General features: G+C 42.3%; 1 protein-coding gene across 2 annotated transcripts; it reads right to left on the bottom strand.

Annotated features, from left to right (window-relative positions):
- Nucleotides 1-1852: 1852 nt before the first annotated feature.
- On the bottom strand, nucleotides 1853-24290 carry slc9a3r1b (SLC9A3 regulator 1b). 2 transcript variants are annotated; one of them, XM_026349668.1, is made up of 6 exons: nucleotides 23236-24290; nucleotides 9073-9243; nucleotides 7435-7588; nucleotides 5198-5241; nucleotides 3558-3677; nucleotides 1853-2952 (listed from the first exon to the last, which is right to left on the bottom strand). In XM_026349668.1, the coding sequence occupies exons 1-6, from the start codon at nucleotides 23860-23862 to the stop codon at nucleotides 2815-2817; spliced, it is 1254 nt and encodes a 417-aa protein (XP_026205453.1). In that variant the 5' UTR covers nucleotides 23863-24290; the 3' UTR covers nucleotides 1853-2814. The 2 variants fall into 2 exon arrangements, with proteins under 2 accessions (XP_026205453.1, XP_026205445.1); XM_026349660.1 differs by having other exon boundaries at nucleotides 23230-24286.
- Nucleotides 24291-24589: the final 299 nt, after the last annotated feature.

The following is a 24589-nucleotide window of genomic DNA, read 5'->3' as shown; positions in this document are numbered from 1 at the left end:
GACCCCCCAATGGACATGGTAGCCTAGCAACCAGCTATGTTTGCACCTAAGCTGTGAAGGTCCAGCGCCCGACCTGCACCTGCCCTCCATCATCTTAATTATCAACGTCACCGGCCCCCATCTTCCTTCACACCACCATCACGGTCTTTATCTTGGTTCAGGGCTAATTACTAAACACAACTAGTAGCAAGAGTTCAGTTGTTAGAAAAATGACAATTCAGGGGTGTTAAAAGTGTAATGATGCTTGTTCCCCCGCTGTTTATTTTAATTAATCACAGATCACGTAGAATTTTTCCATTTTTGTTGCAATGACCAAAAGAAATGGCTTCAACTGATTAGTAAAACTCTTAGATTAATGAAGGTGAGTTGTTTTGATGGTTTAGTTTAGCTAATCTAAACAAAATACACTGACACGTGCATTGATGGAAGTAATGTTCTCAACTACTCCAAAAAGTCTTATCATGAACAAAGCAGGTTATATTAGATGTCGCGAGCTTCCTGCCAACTTCACTAAACACCTCAACACCTCATAAATCCTTGGAGTTGTCCATAAACCACCATGTTATACTAATTACTCAAGTATAAATATATGATAACCAGCACTCGTAAACTTTAAAAGAATAGTTTCAGTACATAATTATTGGATTGGTTGGAGTGAGTTCAAGAGTAAGTACTGTTGTAATGATAATACAATAAACATTATCACAGTTATTCTAACCTGTCTGAACATCATCTTTGCAGTTGTTGTTATAATAATAATAATTCCTTTTGCATCATTACCAGGATTCTGATCATAACCCATTATAATAACCATTGTTCTTCTATTTCTTTGCCAGGTTACCATTTTCCCAATTTCGCCCAGAAGCCCATCAGTGTCATGTCCAGTTAGGTTAATTATCCCACAGAGACGGGGTGTCATAGTGAGCTGTGATAATTACGGCAGGGCTAGAAGGAGAGTGGAGGAGCAGAAAGGTCAAGGCCATTAGTAAGAGACAGCTGCTGGAGACAGAGTGACATGTGGGAGGACAGGAGGAGAGCACACACCACTCTGCTGCAAGCATGAGTACTGTAGGACTGGTACTGTAAATAAATATAGTTTGAGGGCAAACTGTGGGATGTTGTTAAAAAAAACAGAATATGTCAAAATTACAGGTTTGAAATAGGTGTTTAAACTATTTCTGAACCAGATATTTAGATTCATATTTTACATTAATGAGGTCTGATGTACAGTGGTGGTGGAAGGATTCAGGTCCTTTACTTGTACTTTAAGTGGTTTCATAATATTAATATAAACAGGTCATATTAGTGCCAGGTAGAATTCAACATAGCATTAGACTAAAAATAAAAGCCTTGCTTCTTACTTAGTTTCAAAATAATATAATTAAAATGCTGTAGTTAGTTTGCAGCGGCCTCTGGTTTCTGCTTCACTACTCCTTTGCTATCACTTGGAGTTATCACATCACGGCTCTCGTTGATCCAGTTCTCCAATGACAGAACATTTAATTGACCCGAATACACATAAAGTAGTGATCGTAGGCACAAATTTCAATTTCTCTAATTTACACTTTTTAATTCAATATAGAATAATAATAAACAGGTTTCTGAAATGGGCCGTTCTGCATCATGTGTGCTTTTATTCAATGTTTTTATCTTAATAATAAGATAATTTACCTATAATATAATGTTCTTACGGTGTGATACTGCTACTTTTTCTATAGTCGAACATCTGAGAACTTCTTTCACCATGGTTTGTCACAAACAAATGGTGACTTACACACCAGCAAATAACGTGACCATACTGGAAAATATTTTTATTGGAACAGAACTGAATAAATAAAAGTTCCCACGATAATATTGTGATAACTGATTTATTACAGTATACTGTAGAAATCACTTCATATGATTCATTCACCACTCATTCAGTTTTTAAATCATCCCTGTTCTCACTACTCAACAAACACTTCTTTAAAAATACACATATAAGTTATGGAATTATTGGAACCAATATAAAAACCTTCTGTTTGCTAAAACTGTGAATAAATGCACAAGATGCCAAAGTAAGTACTCGTGATAAACAGCAGTTCACATTTATTCAAAAGACGATAACGATAACGATAGTGTGAATGAACGGTGGCTGTGCAGGGTTAATCTGACCTAACTTTAAAAATGTGAATGTAAAAATATACATGATATATATATGTACACACATGTCTGTTAGATAACACCCTATAAAATACAATTCCTTCCAGTTTAAAGCCATCAGTATATATTTTTAAAATAAAAAATCACAAATAACTAATTATTTTGGGATCGCATGGGGGCTCCAACATGTAAAAATAATACATGTTAATGAATAAATGAGAATTTATACCTGATTCCTAATCTTGTATTAAGGAAACTGATTGTCAGGCTGGTTTTACAGTATGTGACTGGTCCTGTTGTCATTCTAACAAAAGACGCTAACGTTAGTAAACTGTTAGTATAAAAATATGGATATAAGTGAACGGTAGCTACTGCTCATTTTACACAAGCACCAGACTCTACACACACTCTTACACACAACAAGGTCACATATGCACAAGGCAAAGGAAGCTACACACACATGCATGTTCAGTCCAGTTCTCCTTCATTGGCATTTTTCATTGTTAGTAGCATTTTATACAGTGTAATATAATAATATCTGGGCTATAATAAGAAATCTATATTTTACAGAATGGCTTGAAGTTTGTCTGCTGCTAATATCATAAAAAATGTCTTTCTGATGTCTCTTTGTAAGAATCTGTAAAATAAAATCTGTGTGTGATCTGAACGGCCCTATAGGTTGCTGAAAAGTTCATTTTTCTTGGTCCAGTCCATCGGCGGGGCTCTTTTGTTGGAGCGTTTCTGGTGGGTGAGCTCTTTCACCTGCTGCAGGGTCAGGTTGAGAGCTGGGATGGTGCCTGTGATCAAACCCTGATGAATGGAAAACAGAAATCAGAGGTGGTAAGTAACTGAGTACATTCACTCAGGTACTTCACTTTTTACTGGAGTATTTCCATCCTATGTTACTCTTACTTAACTACAAAGCAGAGAACAATCTTGGCCTTGTACTCTACTAGATTTGATTTAACAATCTTAGTTGCTAGGTACTTTATACTGGATTAGATTCTTATAAAAAACCTTATAATTTAATAAAATGCTGGTATGTAATTTATGGATTATTCTCCTCTCACTGTATATGATGGTTAAAATCAGCCCCACCTCTACTGACTGCTGAGTTTGACGCCTTTTAGTCATAATTTTCATCTGAACTAAACTTTTACATTTTTTTATTAACAACATTAAATTCTACATTATTTAAAATGCACAGCTTTCGTGGGGGAGTACTTTAGTTTGTGTACTTTAAGTAACATTTAGAGGTTAAACTAGTGTATAGTTTAAGTAAGTAAGTATTTCACATTGTTTTTACTATTTTAATGATACTTTATTAATCCCCTTGGGGAAATTCTTTGTTACTACTTTACTTACTACTACTAGTTTAATTAAAAGTACTTCATCAGAGTATTTTCTGTGAATACCTCTGGTGGAGTGTTCGTGGGTGGGGTCGTGAGCGAGGTGTTGGACGAGGCGTTGGATGGAGAAGGACTGACCGACAGCTTTGAGTCCCTGTGTGTCTCTTTGGCCCCTCTGCCGTTCACCTGGAAACACAAGCGCTCATCAGCATCACTTCATCACATGTATTTGAGATTTTTAAAACACGCTTTAAAAAGTGTGAATTGAAAACTGTTATCGTCTGATCCAACTTCAGTGCACTGCCAGACTGCACCACACGGAGGCAGCCTTGGATTTAAGTTGCACAAACAGTAAAAACTCTCCTGTGAAGCCACATAAACTATCAGTGATGCCTCTATAATTCCCACTTACAGCACAATAGCAGCTAATGTTGAGATTAAAATGGTTTTGTAGCTATTTTACTTTACTATTTCTTACCTTTTATGTGCGGAGCCCAAAAGCAACATGTTAAATAAATAAATGCTGCTTACTCACCACAACTGTATGTATGCATGTATTTATTTACAATTTACGTATTTTCACTTTATTTATTTGTTTACTCATTATTCAACATTTATTCATTTGCACATTTATGTACGTATATGTGCATTTCAAATGCACTTTAATTTATTTCCTAAAGTGTTTCTTTTTTTCTGTCTTTTCTACCAGATTATAAATATGTAAGATGCATTATGATGCATTTAAGTTCTTGCAGTCAGTAAACCACCCTCGCAACAAACCACGTCTTTGACTGCCTGACCTCTCTCTCCGCTCTTCCCCCTCTCTCCAACCTTTTAACCATTGTCGGTTATGCAACAATACGTGGAACATGTAACTTCGCTGTTGCCCATACAGTCCCTGAGGAACGGGAAGCACGGGTCAGGCTTTACTTTGCATATTTGGCCAAAAGCCCAAGTGGAAAGTGCCTTGGTAGGCACATTGGATTCTTGAAGTTTGTGCTCTGGCGTCTTAATACAAGAGTTTTATCATAAACAGTTTGTCTATAGCTAATAAAATCAGGATGCGATAACGACTTATGTCTAAAAACTATTCACTTTTTAATAAGATTATCATCTGCCAGGCTGTATCTTTGTACCTGTGTACATACTCCACTCAGGTAACAACTGTATTTTTAAACTGCAGTATTACTGCAGCTTTATCTACTGAATGCTTCTTGTTTTGCACATACTCTCCGTCCTTGGTCCTTTGAACTAATCCAAAGTTAATAGAGCAACAGTCGGGTGGGGTTTTCTACAGAGCACCACACAATGAACGCCAGAATGTTCAGACAATGACAGGAAAGTCGGCTCAGTACACGTCCCTGTGATTAATAACTCACTTTACCAGCCTCTTAATTCTCTGATGTGGCAAACCAAACATGAAAAAACTGCTGCGTGTTACTTCTGAACACTGTTCGTTCGACCTTGGCCTGCTGAACAGTCGGTGCCACACCAGGAGCTACAGAGTATTCAGAGCAGACGTCTGAACTATTATTGTCGTCCTCTCCGCCAGGAAGGAGAGGCTCCATCAGAGAAGAAGGAAGTGGACGCAGTGGAAAAACTCATCACTCACTTCAAAGTTGAAATCCTAACTGTGGCTTTACTTTTACTTTAAAGCCAGCGTCGCTCTGTGTTTGTCTGCTCTACTTAATGTCGATGAATCTTACCTTCTCCTCCATCCCTCCATTGATGACGGGCTCCGGCAGTGGACCTGTAGGTGTGGAAATGACACAAGAATCACTCATGGTCTCTGAAAATACAACTCTTTCTATGTCTTCCTATGCGCCTGTCCGGAGCAGCGTCTGTACTGTAGTGTGCGTCCTTCAGTCGTGCACCATCAGAGCAGAAAGCTTCACTCTTCCTAGATCAAGAGTCTGTCTGCAGCTCACCTTTCATTCCACTGACACCTACTCTATTACATAGCACAGGTATGGGCAGATCATCTATTATTCACACATGGTTCATCTTCTATGAGATGATGTTCTTCCTGGCCTTCCTCCTCCTCTTCCAATGAATCCAAGGCCCTAATATCTCTCAGATAGCTGCAGCCTGACATTCCTCTATAACCACAGTTTAACACAAACCTAACCGTCTGACACATCCCTTACCTTCCATCCCTCTGATCCTCTGCACAACCAAAAAGTGTTTTTAGCTAATAATGACCTATTATAGTAGATTTCAGGTGGTCCTCCACAGTTAATCTGCAATTCAGGTCTTTCGTGTGTGTTTGTGCCCCTGACTGTAAAAAGGAGCCTCTCCAAGTCTCCAGCTCCAGGCTGAGAGGCCACTCGGAGTGAGCGCCTTGGAAACCAAACAAAGGTGCTGCTGAGTGTGTGTGTGTGTGTGTGTGTGTGTGTGTGTGTGTGTGTGTGTGTGTGTGTTGAAGTTAAGAGTCATTGTAGGCAGGTGCCCTCTGAGTGGGCAGCATGTGAAGTGCAGGCAGTTACCTGGGAAACACCTTACTGGAATCTCTCTGCCCTGTCGGGAGTTATTATTTTTAATCCTGAACCGTTCAACAATCCAGAAAGTTATGAAACATCTGGCAGCTTTGCCCTGCAACAGTTCACTGCACTAGAGTACACAACACAGGTCATGCAGTATCACCTGCATACTTACTTACTTCATTCTTCATGTACCTTTAAACAGTTTGAGCATTGAGAATTGTGAAGCAGGTCTTTGTATTTTCACTTCCATAAATTATATCACAGCTGACTTTAACTTTTGTTGGAGGAGGTCAAGCCCCAGTTTAGACTGAATTATGAAGTCTTTACCAAAAAATTATATTGCAAACTAGCTTTGACTCTTCCAGCTACAACAGTAAGATACTTATTTAGATATTGATGAAGCAGTATTGATCTATATACAATATTTCCAAGGATCATCTAGTTTAACTGCTGATGGTTTTTAAATGCATGACTGACTTTTACTTAAGTAAAAAAGTGGAATATTTCAAATATAAACAAACAAAAACTGGTTTTCTTATTCTCATTTTGTCCGACATTCAAAGAGAACCAACTTTTCCCACTTCTTCCCCATCTGTTGCTATGCAAACAGTGTTCATATTAATGGTTTCTTAGTGCACAGCTCAGGACACACACACACACACACACACACACACCCACCATCTATCTGAAGATCAGCTGCTGGCCTTTAATGTAAAGGGGGCGTCCTCCAACACAGAAACTGAATCACAGACTGAGCTAGGGCTCCCCCTGGGGGGTTTAATAGGTAAACCAAGACCTGCACCATGTCAGAGGACTCTTGACTAGCCAGGTTATTGGAGGAACCACACCTCAAGTCAAAAATAGACTCTTATATTAGACTTTCATTGATTTATTGAGCTGAGTAAAGGTTAATTAAGGTCACGTAAAGCTGTTGAAATGATCATGAAGTTGATTTTGCTCTAAAACCTCGTTAACAAACTGCACTGTTATTGATTTATAGGTATTTCTAGATGCAATGTAATATATTCAAATGTATGTAAGATAGAGGTCATTAAGCTTTCGCACATAACAAACAACTCCTATTCAGTGCATTCAGCCTGATCTGTCTGATCTGATCTATTTATGTAAGATTAAGTTTCTCTGCAGGGCATCAACATGAGGTGGGGGAGGCAGGAAGTGGCTTAGTGTCTCTGTCTGTCTGTGTTTCTTGGCAGGGACAGAAAGCAGGATAAAGTGAGTGAAAGAAAGCAGGAGTGAGAAAAGTAGAGCCAAGAAACTGTGTGACAGACGTTCAATCTGCAGGAAAGGAGACGAGGCCGTGACTAGAATGTACAAAGCGTCTGTAGCTGCAGCTCTTGACAAGAACCCGGGGTGAACATTACGAGGTAATTGCAGTTATTCAGACATTTACAGTTGCCTCTTAGAGATAGTGGAATTGCCTTGTCTGTGTGTCCTCTCACCAGTCAGGTGGTCTGAGGTGGGGGTCACCCCACACCTCTTGAAGAAGGCGTCTGTCTCTGGGTCCACCACCAGCATTCGGGTCTCATTCCCACCAGCTTTAATGGCAGCAACTACTTCTGAATGCGTCTTCTCCTCCACTGATATACCATTCACCTGGGGACAAGAAGAAGAAGAGATTACTCTACATATTAAAACGTGCATAAAGAGCGAAACTCTTTTTAAAAATCTATGTTGATTCATTTTTTGGGGGCCTGCCTGTTTGTCTTTGTTCCCTCATTGAAGAGGAGAGTCTGTTTATCACTGTCAGGATTTCTTTCTCAATATTATCACTTCGTCTGCCAGAGGCTCCGGGGCAGGAAATCCTGTGCGTCCACGTACAAATACACGTACACACACATTCTTTCACCCACAAACTTAAAAAAACAAACTTCATAAAGGTCTCAGCTGGCCACAATTTCCTTGGTTCTTTTAATAAACTATTGGCATTTCATCATTTAACACTATGACAACTTTGAGACTTCTCTCTACAGTAACACGACCTGTCAGGTGGCTCCCTCCCAAACCAGCAGAAGGTTTCAGGATAAAATCACCATGGGAAAGCATGTGGGAAATGCCTCTAAGACTGTGTGTGTGTTTAGGTCATAGGGTGGACCTGCACGTCTAAGCCAGTCCCACAGAGGAAGCTGGACAATAACTGCTTGGCCACTAACGGCAGTAACAATGGCTGTCCGCTCCCAACAAAGCCCTGCTCCTCAGTGGGTGGTATGGATGTCTGGGGCCTTCTGGGGGATGGAAACTCCTCACAAGTCCCAAAACCTCAGTGGTTCCCTTCATCTCTCTGCACTGATTTGTTCTATTCATTTATTTAATTTGTGTAAAGTCACTCACGCTCCTGCGATCAGCTGCAAATTGTTAATGACTTGTGTGTGTGATGATGTTAAATGACGTGCTGCTGCTCTGGTTTGTCTATTTGGTAAAAAAATATAATTCACTGTACTTCTACACTGTAAAGAAGTGGGCAGACCCGCTCCCAGACCAGTTAAGAAGCTGATTATTCCAGTGTGAAGCTGCTCACGGTGACACTTACATCCAAGTCCCTTTGGAGGATTTAAGACCCCACACAGAGGCTGTGAGCTTATATCACATTCCTCTAAAAACGGCAGATCCTCAGATCCCTTTGTTTTACCAATTAATATTTTTATGTCACCAGTGCATGCTTTGTAAAAGAAAATGAATTTATGCCATCAGTAAGATTTTATTTGACCTATTTTGACCACGCCACAGTCTGTAGATGTAAAATACAGTAAGAAATTGATCACAGCAAAGACGTCAACATCAACTCCTCTGAAGTAAACAGGCTTTCTATCTCAAACTTGGTGGAGTAGGTGAGTCCAGATTACAGGCCACACCTTCTTCTTCTCAAGAGAAAAGACTTCAGGCTGTCTAAAGCGGAAGTATGGCAGACTAATCAGGATGCGCTATTTTTGGGGAAACTCTAAAGACTTTGTTACTTCTCAGGCAGATCAACTTGTAACTCAGAGAGTTAAATGTAAAATGTACATTTGTTTAAAAGCTTTCTCCATTTCTACACCACAATACCTTACAGCTCAATATGATCTCACAGTACTTCAGAGTACCTGTACTATCCTGTCTTTAGGTAGGAGGCCCGCCCTCTCTGCTGGAGAGTCTTCATCCACAGCTCTGATGTACTGGCCCGGCCGTGCCCGCTCGCTGTGCAGGTTGAAACCATATCCATTAGGACCTCGCTGGATCACACACAGACGTGGCCGCAGTTCGGTGCACACCTCCTGGAAAAAGCCACAGAAGAGGGAGCGGGTATGTTAATAAACTGTACGTGTCGTCTCAAATATATATCAAACATTTAAAAATACCTCCACCATAGGCATCTGTTCAGGAAGAACTAGAGGCACAAAGGTTACGGACAGCTCAGAGGACTCGTTAACCATAAATATGAAGCCGAGGTTGAACATGCAGGTGGCTGCTGCATGCTGATGTGTTGTACAGTGTGTTTTTAACAGTCATGGGTAAAACTGACGCCACGGTTCGACTCCACGTGACTCCAGCTTCTCGCCAGGAAGGAAGAGGGTCTCCGAGGCATGTGATTGGAAGTCTGCTAGGGAGGTTGTGGAGAATTTGGAGAGGGGGTATGTGTGGAGTAGAGAGGAAGGGGCCGGTTCCGGTCTGATCCGCAGCCCTGCTTACTCCAACCTCCATGGAGGACAATGGAAGCTGGGTGTTGACCTCTGACCGCCTCCTTTTGCCCTGTCCCATCGCCTCAGCCCCGCTTTGGGATGGCAGGAAGACTCGGGGCTGTATTGTCATCCAGGAAGAAACTTCAAGCTCAATCCCAGAACCTCCCTTCCTCTGTATGGATGAAGCAGTTTCTTTATTTAGCAAAGATGTCATCAAAGAGAGTGGAGAGAAGTATGGGAGAGCACAGGGTAATCTCCTGGTCAGGATCATCTTTGTCCTGTGACCAAATCTGACCTGACACTCCCTTCACAACAACAGTGTGCGCTCGCCCTCTGTCAAATGAGCACTCGAAGACAATAAGTCAGCGTGAATGAGTCATTAACAGAAAATACCGGAGGGAACGGATCGATTAATTCTACTTAAAAACCAGCAGTGGACATAAATGAACTGTGGACACGCCACAGCCGAGGTGGTCGGACTCCACATTTTCTCTCACACACAAACTGCAATGGGTGATTGTCACTGCACAACATTATGTAAGACGATTGTTCTGAGCTAACCCTCCACCCACCACTCCCATCACCGCCAAGAATCAGCTTCTCTTTTTCTGTCACACCACAGAAAAAATACTTTTCTGGTGGATCACCTTTGCTTCTATTTCCAGGAATAAGAGAATCATATTTACGGCTAAACCAGATGTGATGCGACTACCAGCAGTTGGTTTGATTAAACTGCACACATCGTGTTTCTCAACAGGTTACTGACGGCCTGTGATGTGCCAATTTTAATGTTAAACTGCTCTTTTGCTGCAGTTTCTTTTCACTTAACATTGAATTTTTGATTTATGTTTATGTTTAACTCACAGTCTGTAATTAAATCCTTTATTTAGGCACAAAACTTCAAACATCCTGCAAAGTCAAACTTTAAACTCACACAATTATCCTTAAATCATTCAGATTAAGATCATCTTTAACAACAAGGCTGGACTTGACCCATTCTAAATGCTAACATCACTATGCAAACATGCTCACAATATGGATGTGGACTTGTAAGGATGAAAACATGGTGCCATTTAGTCCAAGGAAAGTTGCCAAGTAGCACATTTGCTAAAAATATTCTCATTCTTCGAGATCCAAGTCTTTGAAATCACCCAGATGATCCACATGTTTCTGTGTTTCTGAGCCTATAGAGCATTACAGTGACCTCCTCCACTCCTGCCTGAACACATTAGTCAGTATAAACCTTCCAAATTATAGTGCTGTTACATAACTAAGGAAATTCGCTGAGGACTTCTGGCACAAACATATTGTTATTTCACACTGGACAAAAATCACGGGGTGTGTCAGACCGACGCTGCCACCGCTCGAGCCATGTTACTACCATGGCTACAGACATAATGGGAAAAACCACATAGTGTCGTACACTTCCTCAGTCAGAATACCTAAAACGTAAGCTATTGCACACAGCAGTCTGAGCAGATTGGCCATCTTCTGCTCCTGACGAGTGCCCTACAGCTGCAGCTTCATCTTACTGCTAACTGATTACACAAAAATGGTCGTCTTTGATTGCTAGTCCTTCATCTTCTGAAGTGCTACTCCCACACCTCAAGTAAAACCACCATCTTTATGCAAATGCAAAAGCACAGACTAAACTATAAAGTGCTGTCTTTTCTAGTTTAGCAGCAGTGGAGCCTACACAGTGTTACTTATTACTAACCTCGCTTAATCTGAACAGCTGGAATTAACTAACAGAGCTCTCTATCCTCTTCTTTTGCTGTGTAAAGTCAGACGCTTATCACAAATGAAATTACAAGGTGTTGATCTAAAAACGAGACAGATGTAAGTACTTAAGGAACTTTTAAAACAGGAATATTAGAGGTCACAGTAACTGTAAAGTAGTCTCCATGAGTCACAATGACTCAGAGTACCATGTACCCAGTTCTGGTGATCCAGATGTAAGACGCACTACCACACAGCCTTGGCATCGGCGTCACAAAAAAAGAACACTCATTGGGTGATCTGGCTGCCATGAGGCGTCCCCGCACAGGAAGAGAGGGTGAGAGAGGCTCTGGCAGAGACAACAGAGGAGGGTTTGTTTTGGGGAGTTCTGCAGGGCAGAAGAATCTCCACGCGGATCTGAAATCTGTGGAATCTGCTGAACGCACATAAGCCGTGAGCACGAGGGGAACCGAGGCCTCGCTTCTTGTCAAATGTTTGTGTGTGCACGCTTGTTTCTGCTGAACGTCGCTCACATTACAACAACCACAGTGTTAGTTCTCCTTAATGTTACAGCAGACGTCTGATCAACTCGGTTACAAACTGAGCTGCAGATTAAAGGGGAACATTAAAAAAGGCAGAAGCACGTAACATTCAGGGGACGTTCTGTAAAGTAGAAAGCGTTATTATAACTCCTCCACACGCAATCAGCCGAGGCTTGATAAGCTGAACTGTCTTATCAGTTTCTGAATGACCTGTGCCTGTTGCCTAATTTACAACGGAGAGTACAACTAAATATTTGTTTCAGACAGGCTTAGCCTTGACTTGAGGTCAGGAACATTTGTACAGCTCCTCTCAGACTTTTTATTTTGTTCCTTTCCAGCTCTTTAAACATCTATGAGGACAGATACTACTCGTGAGGCAGAGCTGTGGAAATACTGGACCTCCTGTTGTGATATGATACAGCATGGTGCATGCAGAACATCATGTCACCTGCATAAATGTTCTGTTCGTGCTTTTTCTTTTTCCTCTAGCTCATGAAAAGTTGTGTGATAAAAGCTGATGGTATCATTTACTAAGACCAGAGTCACGTAGCGTTAGCTCTCTACTGTGTGAACTACTCCTCTCTGCCCAGAAAAACAGTCTTTTGAGATTAACACACTCTCTGTGACACAAACTTTCCCTTTGAGGAGGGAAGTGTTAAACAGGAACTGTTGACGCTTCTTCCCTCAATATGCTTCCCTCTGTGCTGGCTCAACTTCCTGACATGAAAGAGAAACCAATATACAAAACACACCAGAACATATGTGCAAAACAACATATGATGAGGTATGGTGGCTTCGTTAGTGAATACTGAAATATTAGTATTAATAATTAAAAAGCAGCAATCATCTTTATAATTCCCATATAAAGATGAGACTGAAAACACTGTGGCTGATTATTAGTAATCAAAGCCAGGCATCAGCAAATCACTCTGAAATGCTGACCAGCAGCTAAAAATGACAAATCATCCTAAACATGAAACACCCTGTGAAAACTGAGCAGAGATGAATCATCCATTAATGTTATTAGTCACATTAGTTTGGCAATTACATCCATGCATCCATCACCTCTGCAGGATGAGGAGCAGGGGGAAGGAAAGAGACTAGAGAGGAAAAGAGTTAAGTCATGAAGCAAAAAGAAAGCCTGACAAAACCTGGAAACACTGTGGATTACAACATGACAGCTACGTTTACAGAACACAGAGACTATATGAGTGCAACAGTTATGCTGATTAATAATTCATACACCTTCTTTGGTGTTGTAGATACAGATGTACGAGTGTAGTTTATCTCTCCACCACAGAGACACAGTACACGGAGTTTGGCAAGCACAAATTAGCAGTTGCTTTGAATACCAATCACTCCAAAACAATACCAAGGCCCATTTTAATATTCTCAAAACACACGCCTGAGTCACAAACTTCATCTGCTGCTCCAGGAGACATTTTCCCAAAATGTTTTTAAGATGTTTGGATTTATAGGTTCATGTCACCGTGGATTTAGACATCTTTCTGGAAGCTGTGATAACCAAGAGATCAAGGGAAAATACAACTCACAGGTTCTGCAACATTTCCAATCATAGGTTCTTACTGGAACCATTTTTAGGAAGGTTTATCTCATTGGATTATATCAGAGGATGTTTAAAACACATATTATTGTTTTGAACTGGTAATGGTCGTATCTACGATATAACATGAACATAGCATTATCCACAGCAGTAAGTTCACCTAAATGCTAAGTTCATTATGTTAGCATGTTCACAATGGCAATGTTAAAATGAGAGCGCAGGCCGAGAGGGTCATGGTTCTCACCATGAAAGTACCAACAGGTGAGGGTTTGACAAGTCAGACTGATTCATTAGCATCCTCTAAATCCCTTCAGGGAGTATTAAAAACCAGCCAACTACCTGCTTAATAACCATCCATCATGTTTATCACTCTCTGACTCAGCCACTGGTGATTTCAATATGTCAGAGTCTCCTGCTGATTCAGTTTGACAGAAATGTGCTGCAGCTGCGAGCGGTGCAGACTCTGTCATGGAAGCAGCAGTCTGCGTGTATGTGTGTGTGAAATGCCACAGGCTGCACCTCTGCCACTCAGACTGCCATTTACTTCATATTTTCCCCAAGCGTGGCCAGCAGACCGAAGTGTAACTACAGGCCTTAGTAAAGGAGTCCACATATAGGGCGTCTATTACAGTAGGGTTGTGTCATTTCTGCACAGCTCCAGTTTCTGACTCAACTCCTCCTTTTGTTTCACATACCCAGAAGAAAAACACAAACTGGCAGATGCTGCTGAAGTTTCTATGATTTAATATTTTATCTATTATTATCCCATCCAAACAGCTGCACTGATAACATCCTGTGAACTCATGGTCAGCTGTCACACTCAGCTGAGCTCTGCATCCAGAAATGTCATCTCAAGCAGCCCCTGTATCGCTCTCTCTGCTTCTGTCGCCTACTTCATCCCCCCTCTCTCTCTCCTCTCTCCCGTGAGTTCAGCCCCTTTGATCAGCATAAGGAATAACTACTGAAGTGACACACTCCCAGGCCTCGTGGTTACTCAGTGACACGGTAAATCATAGGCCTCCTGCTCCGTGTGATTGTCATGTGTAGTTTGGATGGAGATTAATAACTTCAAGGACAGACTTAATAAATGTTTGATGCAAACCTGGTTTCTTTTTAACCACCACAGCACACGTTTTGTGCACCACTCTCTCGGGGGTGTTGGATTTCATGCTGGACCACTGAACCAGCTGCAAAGCAGGCAGAGAGGGGGGTGAACAAAGCACCCTACTGTCCCCCCCTCCATTTGAGGATGGGACAAACTGGCTCTACAAAAGACACCAAAGAAAGGTTTCTATTACAATAGAGTCTCTGGGAGGAAGCCCTTTAAATAGAAAAGTAATGTCCGTCATCACAGCAGGGGTACAGAAACTGATAAGACCAAATGAAGTGACCACAGGGACCACAGGGACCATCACTCCACCTTATAGATTTTAAAATCCTAACTGAGTCAGATCAGCTCGATGCCGACTGACACAGTGAGGAGTCGACAGGATTTATCTCCTCGACCAGTCTTCCTGTCCCTGACCCCTCCACCCTCTCGCAGACCTCTAGCAGTTCCTCTATGTCTTACCTTTCACGCACACGCAAAACAGTGTTTGATGTAAATAATGATTTTAGCTCTTAGAGACGAGCGGAAGGCAACATTGAAAATATGGAAGTCGAGATAGTCGAGTGCATCTGACAAAGCAGAACCTGATTGTTACGTTCAAGGTGAAGTGACAACATGATGGGGTCACACTAAACATTACATTCACCCCTGGGGAATTCTGTATGAACACGTTTTAAACTACAGTGTTTCATTACCAAGCCAAAGCTGTGAGAGACAAACTGACAGAAGACAGATAGTTATCAGTCGAGAAATGGTTGAAGCTATTTTCAGCTTGACTGACTGCAGGGATTCACCAGTGGATGTGAAATAAAAAAACAATGAGCACAGAAACAAGGCTCGTTTCTATATGTCAGCTCGTGTTTTTGTTACAATAACAAGCTAAACAAGGTCATTATGTAAAGTGATGGGGGTTTACAGCTAAATTAACATACTTCTATGTTAAAATGCTAATGCTAATGTCAGCCTGCAAACACAGTCACAACAGTCGTGTTTCCAATGTTCCCCTTAACATGTTAGCATGGTAATATTTTCTAATTAGCATTAAACTGTTCAGCACAGGTTGATAAAAATGTTATTAGCCCATCCACTTATTTTCAGCCTGATAATGGTGGTAGCAGAGGCCTTTCACTCCCTAACCAGTTCCTTCCCGCTCCCTTAGCAGCGTAGTCTTGGTCCATCCCTTAGTCCTACATTCAAATCAATTTGAAGCAAAGGCGTCTTGGATAGAAGTGCCCTGGATGTCCATGCACCTTACCCTGTCTACAAGTATGAGCTCCACTAGAGGAAACTCCTTCTGCCACTTCTATCCACGGTCTCAGTCTCTAAGTCTCCGCCTAAAGCTCATGATCACAGGGGAGATTTTGAACATACAGTAATCTGAAAGCTCTGACTTACAACTCAGCTCCCTCTTCACCACAACAATCTGCTACAGAACAATGCCCACATGGCTGCTGCTGTAGTTTTTAGTCATACACTGTAGTATTTCAGTCAAGAAACACAACTAAATGAAGAGTCAGAGGATCCATCAATCCATCGATCTGGTTTAAAGTGGTGGATCAACCCCCAGATGGTTTCAAAGACGGGGAAAGGACAGAAAACTACAGTCAACTATTGGTACCATTTCGGCACAGCTACAGTGTACGTGTGTGTGTTTTGTCAATGGTTGTACGCTTTGCTTGGCGCCTCTGTCTTACACGATGGGAAGGGAGGTGGACTGTATGGGGGTCAGTCTATTTCAGGGCCAGTAGCGACTCATTTCCCTCACCGCCCCCCCCGGCAGGGCGCGGCCCTCCGGCTCATTGTCCGGCCGGGGTGGTGAACCATCACTGGATTGGAGAGAGAAAAAGGAATGTGGCATTGTGCAGTCTCCATCCAGTATCCCATGGGACCCAATCACCAGCAACGCCGCCACCCTCCCTCCCACACCCACACAGGGTTCAGGTTCCACCCTTGACCTGGGCCACAGTGGTCTCGGTCATGGGGGAAAAGGACAGTGGTGCTATTGTTTGGACTGGCGGGATTGAGAAATTTCAGTGGGAGAGTGAGCTTAGCAAAGACGACATACAATAATAATTTTCCACTATTGATTTTGTGTTCCAGCCCTAATCAATAGAGCAATAAAGTGTCCTCCTCTGATCTGGTACAACCACTGTACATCCTGCCTTTGCTTGGCACAGAACTCTTATTGCCTCTGGCAATTCAGCCTTTAGTCAGGTCATGGCTGTGTGACATTTAAACAACAGTACACAGAGTATGAACCCGTGTTTGTTTAAAAAAAGGCTGATTCAGGGGCATCCTGGAGGCCTAGATGCTGACTGTGTAACTGAAATGCCCGTAACTCTGGTCATGGACCTTTGCTTCATGTCCCCTCGTGCTCTCTCTCCTAGATTGTCCTAGGATTTGACTGTCTGCTTTCCATTGCTGTGATGAAATATCATCCCCATAAGTGTCCTAGAATAATCCCTGACACTAATTACAAACGAAGATTGTGTTCACACTGTCGCCACTGTGCTTTCTGATAATAATAATCACATAATCTCCTGCATTATGTGTGATTTTAGGATTTTCGAACTACATACAACTTTATGTTTCAATGCTTTCAGAGAGACTTGCTTTACTTTCTTTCCTTATGTCACTCTATTGCAAAACACAGTAAATAACAGAAATCCATGTGTGGTAATACCGGCGTTATCTTGGGCAACTTTTTATGATAGGAGTTTCACTATGATTCCCACCCATAACACACACAAACAGCTAAGTGCAATGAATGCCACAGTGTGTGAAGGCAGCTATGAAACACACAGCTCCAACTAAACAAAGAGAATCTGGTTGTGCCCTGCAGTTTGTATGATATACTGGGAGAACCACACAATATTATCCAGTATATGAGCTACACTGCAGTTTAGCTTTAACGTTCTTGGTCTTGATTCTTTCATTGATTAGTATTTAGCTTTCAGATAATGAACCTGCAACAAATTTGATAACTGATCAATTATTGCAGTAACTCTTTAAGCAGTATCTGCTTCCAGGCCCTAAAATGGAAGGAATGATTCATTTTCTTTTGTAATAATAATAACAAATTAGATGCTTTTGGGTTTCAAATTCATCAAATAAAAAAATTTAAAGGAAGTTAAAAGAAGAATTTTTCACTATCTTCCAACATTTTATAGTAACAATGGTTATATCGTCCAGTCCTGTCACCCAACACCTGAGACTACACTCCATGAACAAACCAGACATGTCAGAATTATAAATGCACTAATCCCTGAGCTGACTCCTAATGAGCCCTCCACCCCGTCCTGCCAATTCCCTGCAAAAACACACGCCAACAATCAACAAAAGCCAGGGAAGCATAGGGCGACTCCCAAACGTTATCGCACACAGATGCAAACACATGCAAACATGCACATATATACTGTACATAAATGTGAAAACACCCAGACGCAAAGCAAATACGTCATGGGTAAATGCAGCACAAGCCCAAACAACGTCATAGGACGGCATGCGGTCAGTCAGGGTGAATAATACTACAGTATCTCTGATCCTCAGACAAACACAATGCACTCCATTTCCCAAACACAGCCTGGGTTCCTCACAATGGCTTAAATGATGACAGCAAACAATTAGACGGACACACTGTTGACTCAGAGTCATTAGCAGTGTGGCCTTTTATTTTGCTATCCATCTTATTTTCGATGAAGCTGCTACTTTTGCTTCGACTCACGCTGTAGTCACTATGAGCCTCTCACTACAGGCTGAAGGTCGAGGAACGAGACTTGGTGGAGGAATCTTCCACAAATAACAATGACCGGAAACCACCACAAACCTCCTGTAGTCTGTGCACGAGCTTACACTCACACAGACAGCCAGAAACATACCCAGACCACGCTGGCTATAGTTACCATAGGTGTGGCGGCTATTTCTGCATCCAATGCATGACATTCGTCGAACACTAATGTTTATTCTATTAACAGAAATTCTTAATCTCAGGCTATTTCTGAAAGCATTACGTGAGGGATCAGTGAATGTGCACAGTCTGCCCTGCTGAGTAATTATGGCAATACACAGATAGGAATATTACATGAAGGTGATGTCACCCTCCCTTATGATATAAATTGGATGTAAATAAAAATAAAAAAAAACTCTAATTTGTGCTAACTGCAGGAAAAAGCTTTTGATTGTCATAAAACAGAAAACACAAAGTTAAGCTCAGAGTTTGCTGCAGACTGGTAAAGTGAGCTACGCAACACACTGAAGGCCATACAATGGAGAGAATAAAAATATAAACTGAATTCTCCCACATAACAGCTTGAGGATGATTTGTTTACATGAATACAGTTAGAGGACAGTTAGAGGACTGCACTTTCTATGCAAAGCCTGTGAAAAGGCAAAGCCTGTGTGGTGATCGCTGCAGGAGACTTTTTAGGTTTTATATAATTGTGCAGTTTAGGGTCAGATTAAAGGAGAGAAGTGACATTCAGAATCCACATATAGTCTCATTTCAGGCCTCTGTGAGTGATTTCTCTCGAGATATTTACACACAGTCTTAGAAAGGCTTTACTTAGTACTAGATTTTATCTCACCACAGTCAATTTCATCCAACACAAGCGCTTCTTCCTCTCCTGTAATTAGTGTTTAAAGACAGGCTTATGTAAGCAGCAGTCGGTCATGAAGGAAGACTCCCAAAAACTTCACACCCTCACACTCTCCCGCTGCAGATTGGATGAATTACAGAAGAAAAAGCAAGTGTGATTAAAAACATCACAGCATCTTATTTTTCCTGATTCAGAAAAAATACAAGTTCATCACATCTCAAAATGATGTATTAAAATGTCTTACTTTGTCTCATCATCACTTCAAAATCCAACAATATTCAATTTACAATTATATAAAATAAACAAAAGGAGTTTTTTTGAAAATGACTCAAAAGAAAAAAGAACAGTGTCACAGTTTTTCAAGTGGGTGTTTAAACAACAATTCCCCAATGACTTCTGACTTTTCATGCTGTAGCCACTCCTGGTGTTCATATTCCACAGACAATGTCCCATGCAAGTAAAGGGAGGTCAAACCCACAGAAAATATTTATTTAAAGCTAATATGAAGCTTCAGCTGTCTGAGTTAATCAAATCAAGTGGATATCTTGAAAAGTTGGAGTCGTTTTAGTGTATAATTCCCTCTGTGTTTGGTCAGTGCTTTGTTGTTTAGATGCATTGAAAGGATATTAATAAAAGCAGGGAAATTTGTATTAAATACACTGAAACTTTGGAAGACATCCACTTCATGCGGCTAATTTAGAAGGCTGACACCTTCCAGCGTAAAGGCTTTAGGAACAGATCTCCTCATGTCCTGATGAACATGGCGATTACAGCAAGCGAACTCTATTTCAGCTGCTCATATGGCTGACTATTGTTTTATAATAATATTATATATTGTTCTTCCAACTGTGAACAGCTTCTGTGAACTCTACTACACTGCTCCTTCACTGCACTCGACAATAGCAGAGTAAAAATTTTACTGCCTGGTAAACTAAACCACGACCTTTGGAACCGATGGACGTGTTTTTGTGTGTTTTGTTTCCACGATGACGACAGCGGCTCCTATTTTCTTCCTGTGCTGCGTTCCCATGTTTTGACCTTCATCGCTGCTCATCCATTTTTCGCACCTCCCCTGCACTGTCTCACTTTCGCCTACATCCTCACACATACATACATGCACTCCGCAAACACGCACACATGCACACGCGTGCATCATTAGCATAACCATGGCAACCTTGAGTAAAGCTCCTTTGCTTCCGGAGAGGGCGTTGCCCTTCGAACCCTCTTTTGTGTTGCTTCAAAGACGAGGCCGAGAAAGGCGGCGTGCGGATGTCAGGCGCTGTGTGTGCGTGTGTGTATTCCAAGGCTGTACACGAGTGTGTTTGTACTGTGTGAGCTGTGATTGTATGTGTGTGTCAATGGCTGGGCCACAGGGCTCGGACACAGGAATGCTGGACAGGATGTTGGAAGAAAAATCCAGAAAGAGCAGAATAAATTCAAAACACACACTCTCTGACGGGTTTGTAGAGACACAGCAGACTGTAAGCTCCATCCCCTGAGTCTAATTTACGCTTTCACACACTCAACGGTGTCTTCGGTCTTTAAATACCTTCTTCCACCTGTAAAATCTCACTGGGTTTAGAGCTTAGTATGATTTGCAGTGATTTTCTGCTCCATATGTGAAACTCTAGGAGCCTTTTGAAATGAAAATCCAAGTGAAAATGAGTTTGTTCGGAGTGCTATTGTTTGTTTCAACTTCCCTCTGAGTTGCGTGCCAGTGTGAATTGCACATCCACAGCTCCATTAGGCCATCTGTGGAGAGTATCGAGAGTAAACACAGGAACAATCGCTGTATATTCCCAGGACAAACAACATAACCCTCAAGTGCTGTGCACAAGCATGGGCCTCCAGAGGAAAAAAACACACCCCCAAAAAAAGCTCTTTTAAATACAGAAACATATTTCCAAAAGGCCCCGTTGGAAAACTATGTGAAAGCTGTCATTACAGAATTATCCTGGAAAGAAAGGGATATAAGGAGGCAGCGAGTGTGTGAGTCGGCACTCAGCAGATCTTCAGTAATAACAACCTGAGATTTCAGAGGAGGAGACATTTGTGCTTTTCTTTGAACATCTGGTTCATAAAGTGACGGAGAGTTTACAGAGTGAAGTATTGATCCCTTCTCTGGACTTTCTTTTCAAAATAATGGTTAAAAAAAACAATGTTAGTCAATCTATACTGCAGCCAAAGCCAAGTGAGTTGCAGTTTTTTTTTTATGTCTAGTTAATAAAGTTAAGATGATTAAGCAATTATCAGAAAATTAATATGTGACTATTTTTAAATAAAATGAAAGTAAAAATACCAAATTTATCTTGGGATCTATTCTAAAATATGAATATTTGCTATTTCATAGCTTTATATTATTATGAATTTGTTTAGGCTTTTATTAAAAAATATGAAAATAATGCAGCTCTAGTTTTAATTATATTACAGCAAGAGATCAAACAATTAGTTAAATAATAGCCAAAAAAATAACTATTTTGACTACATGTGGTTTAAAGATACGTGTGTGTGTGTGTGTGAGTTAGACTATACACTATAATGCTACAACTAGTTAGCTTAGCTTAGCATAAAACACTAGAGAACAGCTAGCTAGCCCGGCTCTGTCCAAAGATAAATTAGCATGTTTGTTTGTTTAATTGGTACAAAAACAGAAGTGTAGAAACAAAACATTGTGGTTTTATGTGGGATTAGGACTTGTTGGGTGCAGTCTCTGCTGTTCCAGCCAGCGTGAAGCTAAGCTAACCTGCTACTGACAGTAGCTTCACATTTTGCACACTTAACTTTGAGCAGTGTGTTCTCTACTATTCACTAACTATTCCTTCAACAGATGGGAAACAACGATAAGCTATAGCACAATATTATGATAACAGAGCCAGGAAACATGTCAAGTTAATCTCGGAGCTGATATTATTTCTGTACGACTCCCAACTTGACTAATTAACACACTTTAAAGTTTGAAGTGTCCCCATCTTCCTGACCTCCCTGACCTCCTGTCAGCTTCAGGGACCACAACAAAAACACTTCTTCTAAACTTGTTTGTAATTGTCGCCTCTATCATGACGCTCGTGGACTCTGTTGGAGACAGTTTACGTGCTGTTCGACACAAAGAAAAGCAGAGAGACGCAGAAATAGATGGACGGATAGAAGGGAAGGAGAACTGAAAAGACCACAGCGGGGTCTCGTCTGCATGTTCGCGATGGCTGCCGGCCGGCTGTGCACATCGTTGGCCTGTTCCCCACCTACAGAGAGGAGAGTCGGACACAGGCAGAAACAGCCTCAGGGGTAAACATCCAGGATGCAGCAGCAAGATGTGGCCACAGATGTTCCAGACTGGAGAGACCCTGTTCTCCTCAAGTGCTTTCTTATTGAACCCTGGTTCTGAGTTTCCAGTTGCACACACACTCACACACACACACTCACACACACTCACACACACACACTTGCAGACAGCGTGGCAGGAGGAAATAAGTGCAGACACAACAACAGGCGGCCACTGTGGAGTGAGACTGCACCCACAATGTTTTACAGACACAGATCAAAGCAAAGTTTAGTAAATGACTCGGTGAGATTCATTCAGGAGAAGACACCGAACTATTTCCTGTTGTTTGTTGTGGAGGCTTCAACAATGTCACATATTTTTTGGTCGCTGTCTTTTCTGCATAAAAAAAATAAATAAAAAAAACCCTCATTTGACTAAATAGCTGAGCAGCAGCTTGAGGTTGAACACTGACACTGACAGGGCGGGTCACGGTCTAGCCTGGTCTGTGTGTTTTCATGATCCCAAAGATGAACCAGGTTGTTTGTCCTCTCACCCACAGTAAATGTGCAGCCAGCTGATGCTGCCCACAGCCTGGCAGCATCAGAGCCAGGGGCATGTGGGTGCAGCCGCCCTGATGGTCACAGAGCCCCTATTCTGCACAGGGAAACACTCCCTCATCATCATCATCATTATTATTATTACTATTATTATTATTGTTGTTGTTGTTTATTTTTATTTGCACTCAAACTACTTTGGAAACGTGTTTGAAGGGAAATAAAAACTTTTTTTTTTACCTGCACCTTCTCAGTGCTGATGTTCAGCTGCGTCTCCACGTGTTCGTGGATCCCTCCGTTGCTCTCCGGGACCGGCGTGGACTCCCTGGGTGTCCCCCCCGCCTCCACCTGCACCTCCACCTCCACCTCCTCCATCTCATCCCGCTTAGTAGCGTGCAGCTCGTCCCCGCTCCCCTTCTTCTCCTCCTCCTCCTCCTCCACCTCCCTGTCCTCCTTCACCACCACCTCCTCCTCCTCCTCCACCACCACCACCTCCTCCTCCACCTCCTCCTCGCTGTCCTCGAAGGCTAACGGGACCCCGTCGGTGACAAACTCCTTCAGACACTTCATGTTGTGTTTCTTCAGGAGCTGCTCCGTCTCCGGGTCCACCACGATGAGCTCCAGCCGCCCCACGGTGGCTCGTATCCGGGACACGACCTGCTGGTGGCTCTCGTTCTCCACGTCCTCCCCGTTCACGAACACCAGCCGGTCTCCTGCGCGCAGCCCCGAGGTCTCCGCCGGGCTGTCGGGCTCCACTAACCGGATGAACTGCCCCGTCTTACCTTTCTCCCCATGGAGGTGGAAGCCGTAGCCGTTGTCCCCCTTTTCCAGCGTGCACAACCGGGGGCGCAGATACTGGCTCTTGCTCGGCATGGTGGTCTTCAGCTGCTGCTCGACCTGTTGCTGGTTCACAGACTGGAGGACCTGCTCAGGATGCTGCTGAGGAGGAGTGTGTGTGTGTGTGTGTGTGTGTGTGTGGCACCCCTTAAAAACAGAAAAGAAAACACTCAACCCCCGCCCTCTTGGGGAGATCAGTCCGTGGGAACCGGTGCTGGTGTCGGTCCCAGTCTCTGGTCCACTTTCTCAAGCAGCTCAGTGTCTGATCTGATCTTCACACTTGCAGTAAATCCTATCGCACTGTCCTGGGTGCAGTGAAAGGCCCAGGCCAGGGGTGCGAGGGGCCGGGGGAGGGTGGGGGTGGTGCTGATCCGAGGCTGATTACACCCTCTCTGCAGTCAGATCACTTTCAGTGTGGAGACTCGAGTAGAGAAAGCCTCTCAGGAAGAGGGAGGTGCGTTCACGGAACAGCCCAGCTGACTGACTGCCTCCAGCAGAGCAGGACGAACAGAGGAGTAAACACGAACCGGGGCTGCCCAGGAAATTAGATGATGAACTGGATAAGTTTGGGTTGAAGCAATGCACAGTTCCCATCTTTTTAGTGTTTGTTTTTCATAGATTAAACTTTAAATTGCTGTTTTGTCCAGTTTTGTATTGTTTTCCCTCCATGTTGCACATTTGTACCCAGTGCAGAAACATTTGCACTTTTTGTGCAACTTTACAATCTTTCTTTCTGTCTAATAGCAGACTTTTACATAATGGT

This window comes from Anabas testudineus, chromosome 8, assembly GCF_900324465.2.
Source record: "Anabas testudineus chromosome 8, fAnaTes1.2, whole genome shotgun sequence".
Lineage (NCBI taxonomy): Eukaryota > Metazoa > Chordata > Actinopteri > Anabantiformes > Anabantidae > Anabas > Anabas testudineus.
Note: the sequence above shows the minus strand (reverse complement) of the source record. Positions and strands in the feature narration are given on the sequence as shown.

Bases quoted from the DNA above. Each gene is read 5' to 3' on its own strand.
- slc9a3r1b (XM_026349660.1), bottom strand. From the start codon at position 23,862: ATGCCGAGCAAGAGCCAGTATCTGCGCCCCCGGTTGTGCACGCTGGAA. The intron at 3,678-5,197 runs GTAAGATTCATC...TTGTGTTTCCAG, and splicing joins ATGGAGGGATGGAGGAGAAG to GTGAACGGCAGAGGGGCCAA. The intron at 2,953-3,557 runs GTATTCACAGAA...TCCATTCATCAG, and splicing joins CCACGAACACTCCACCAGAG to GGTTTGATCACAGGCACCAT.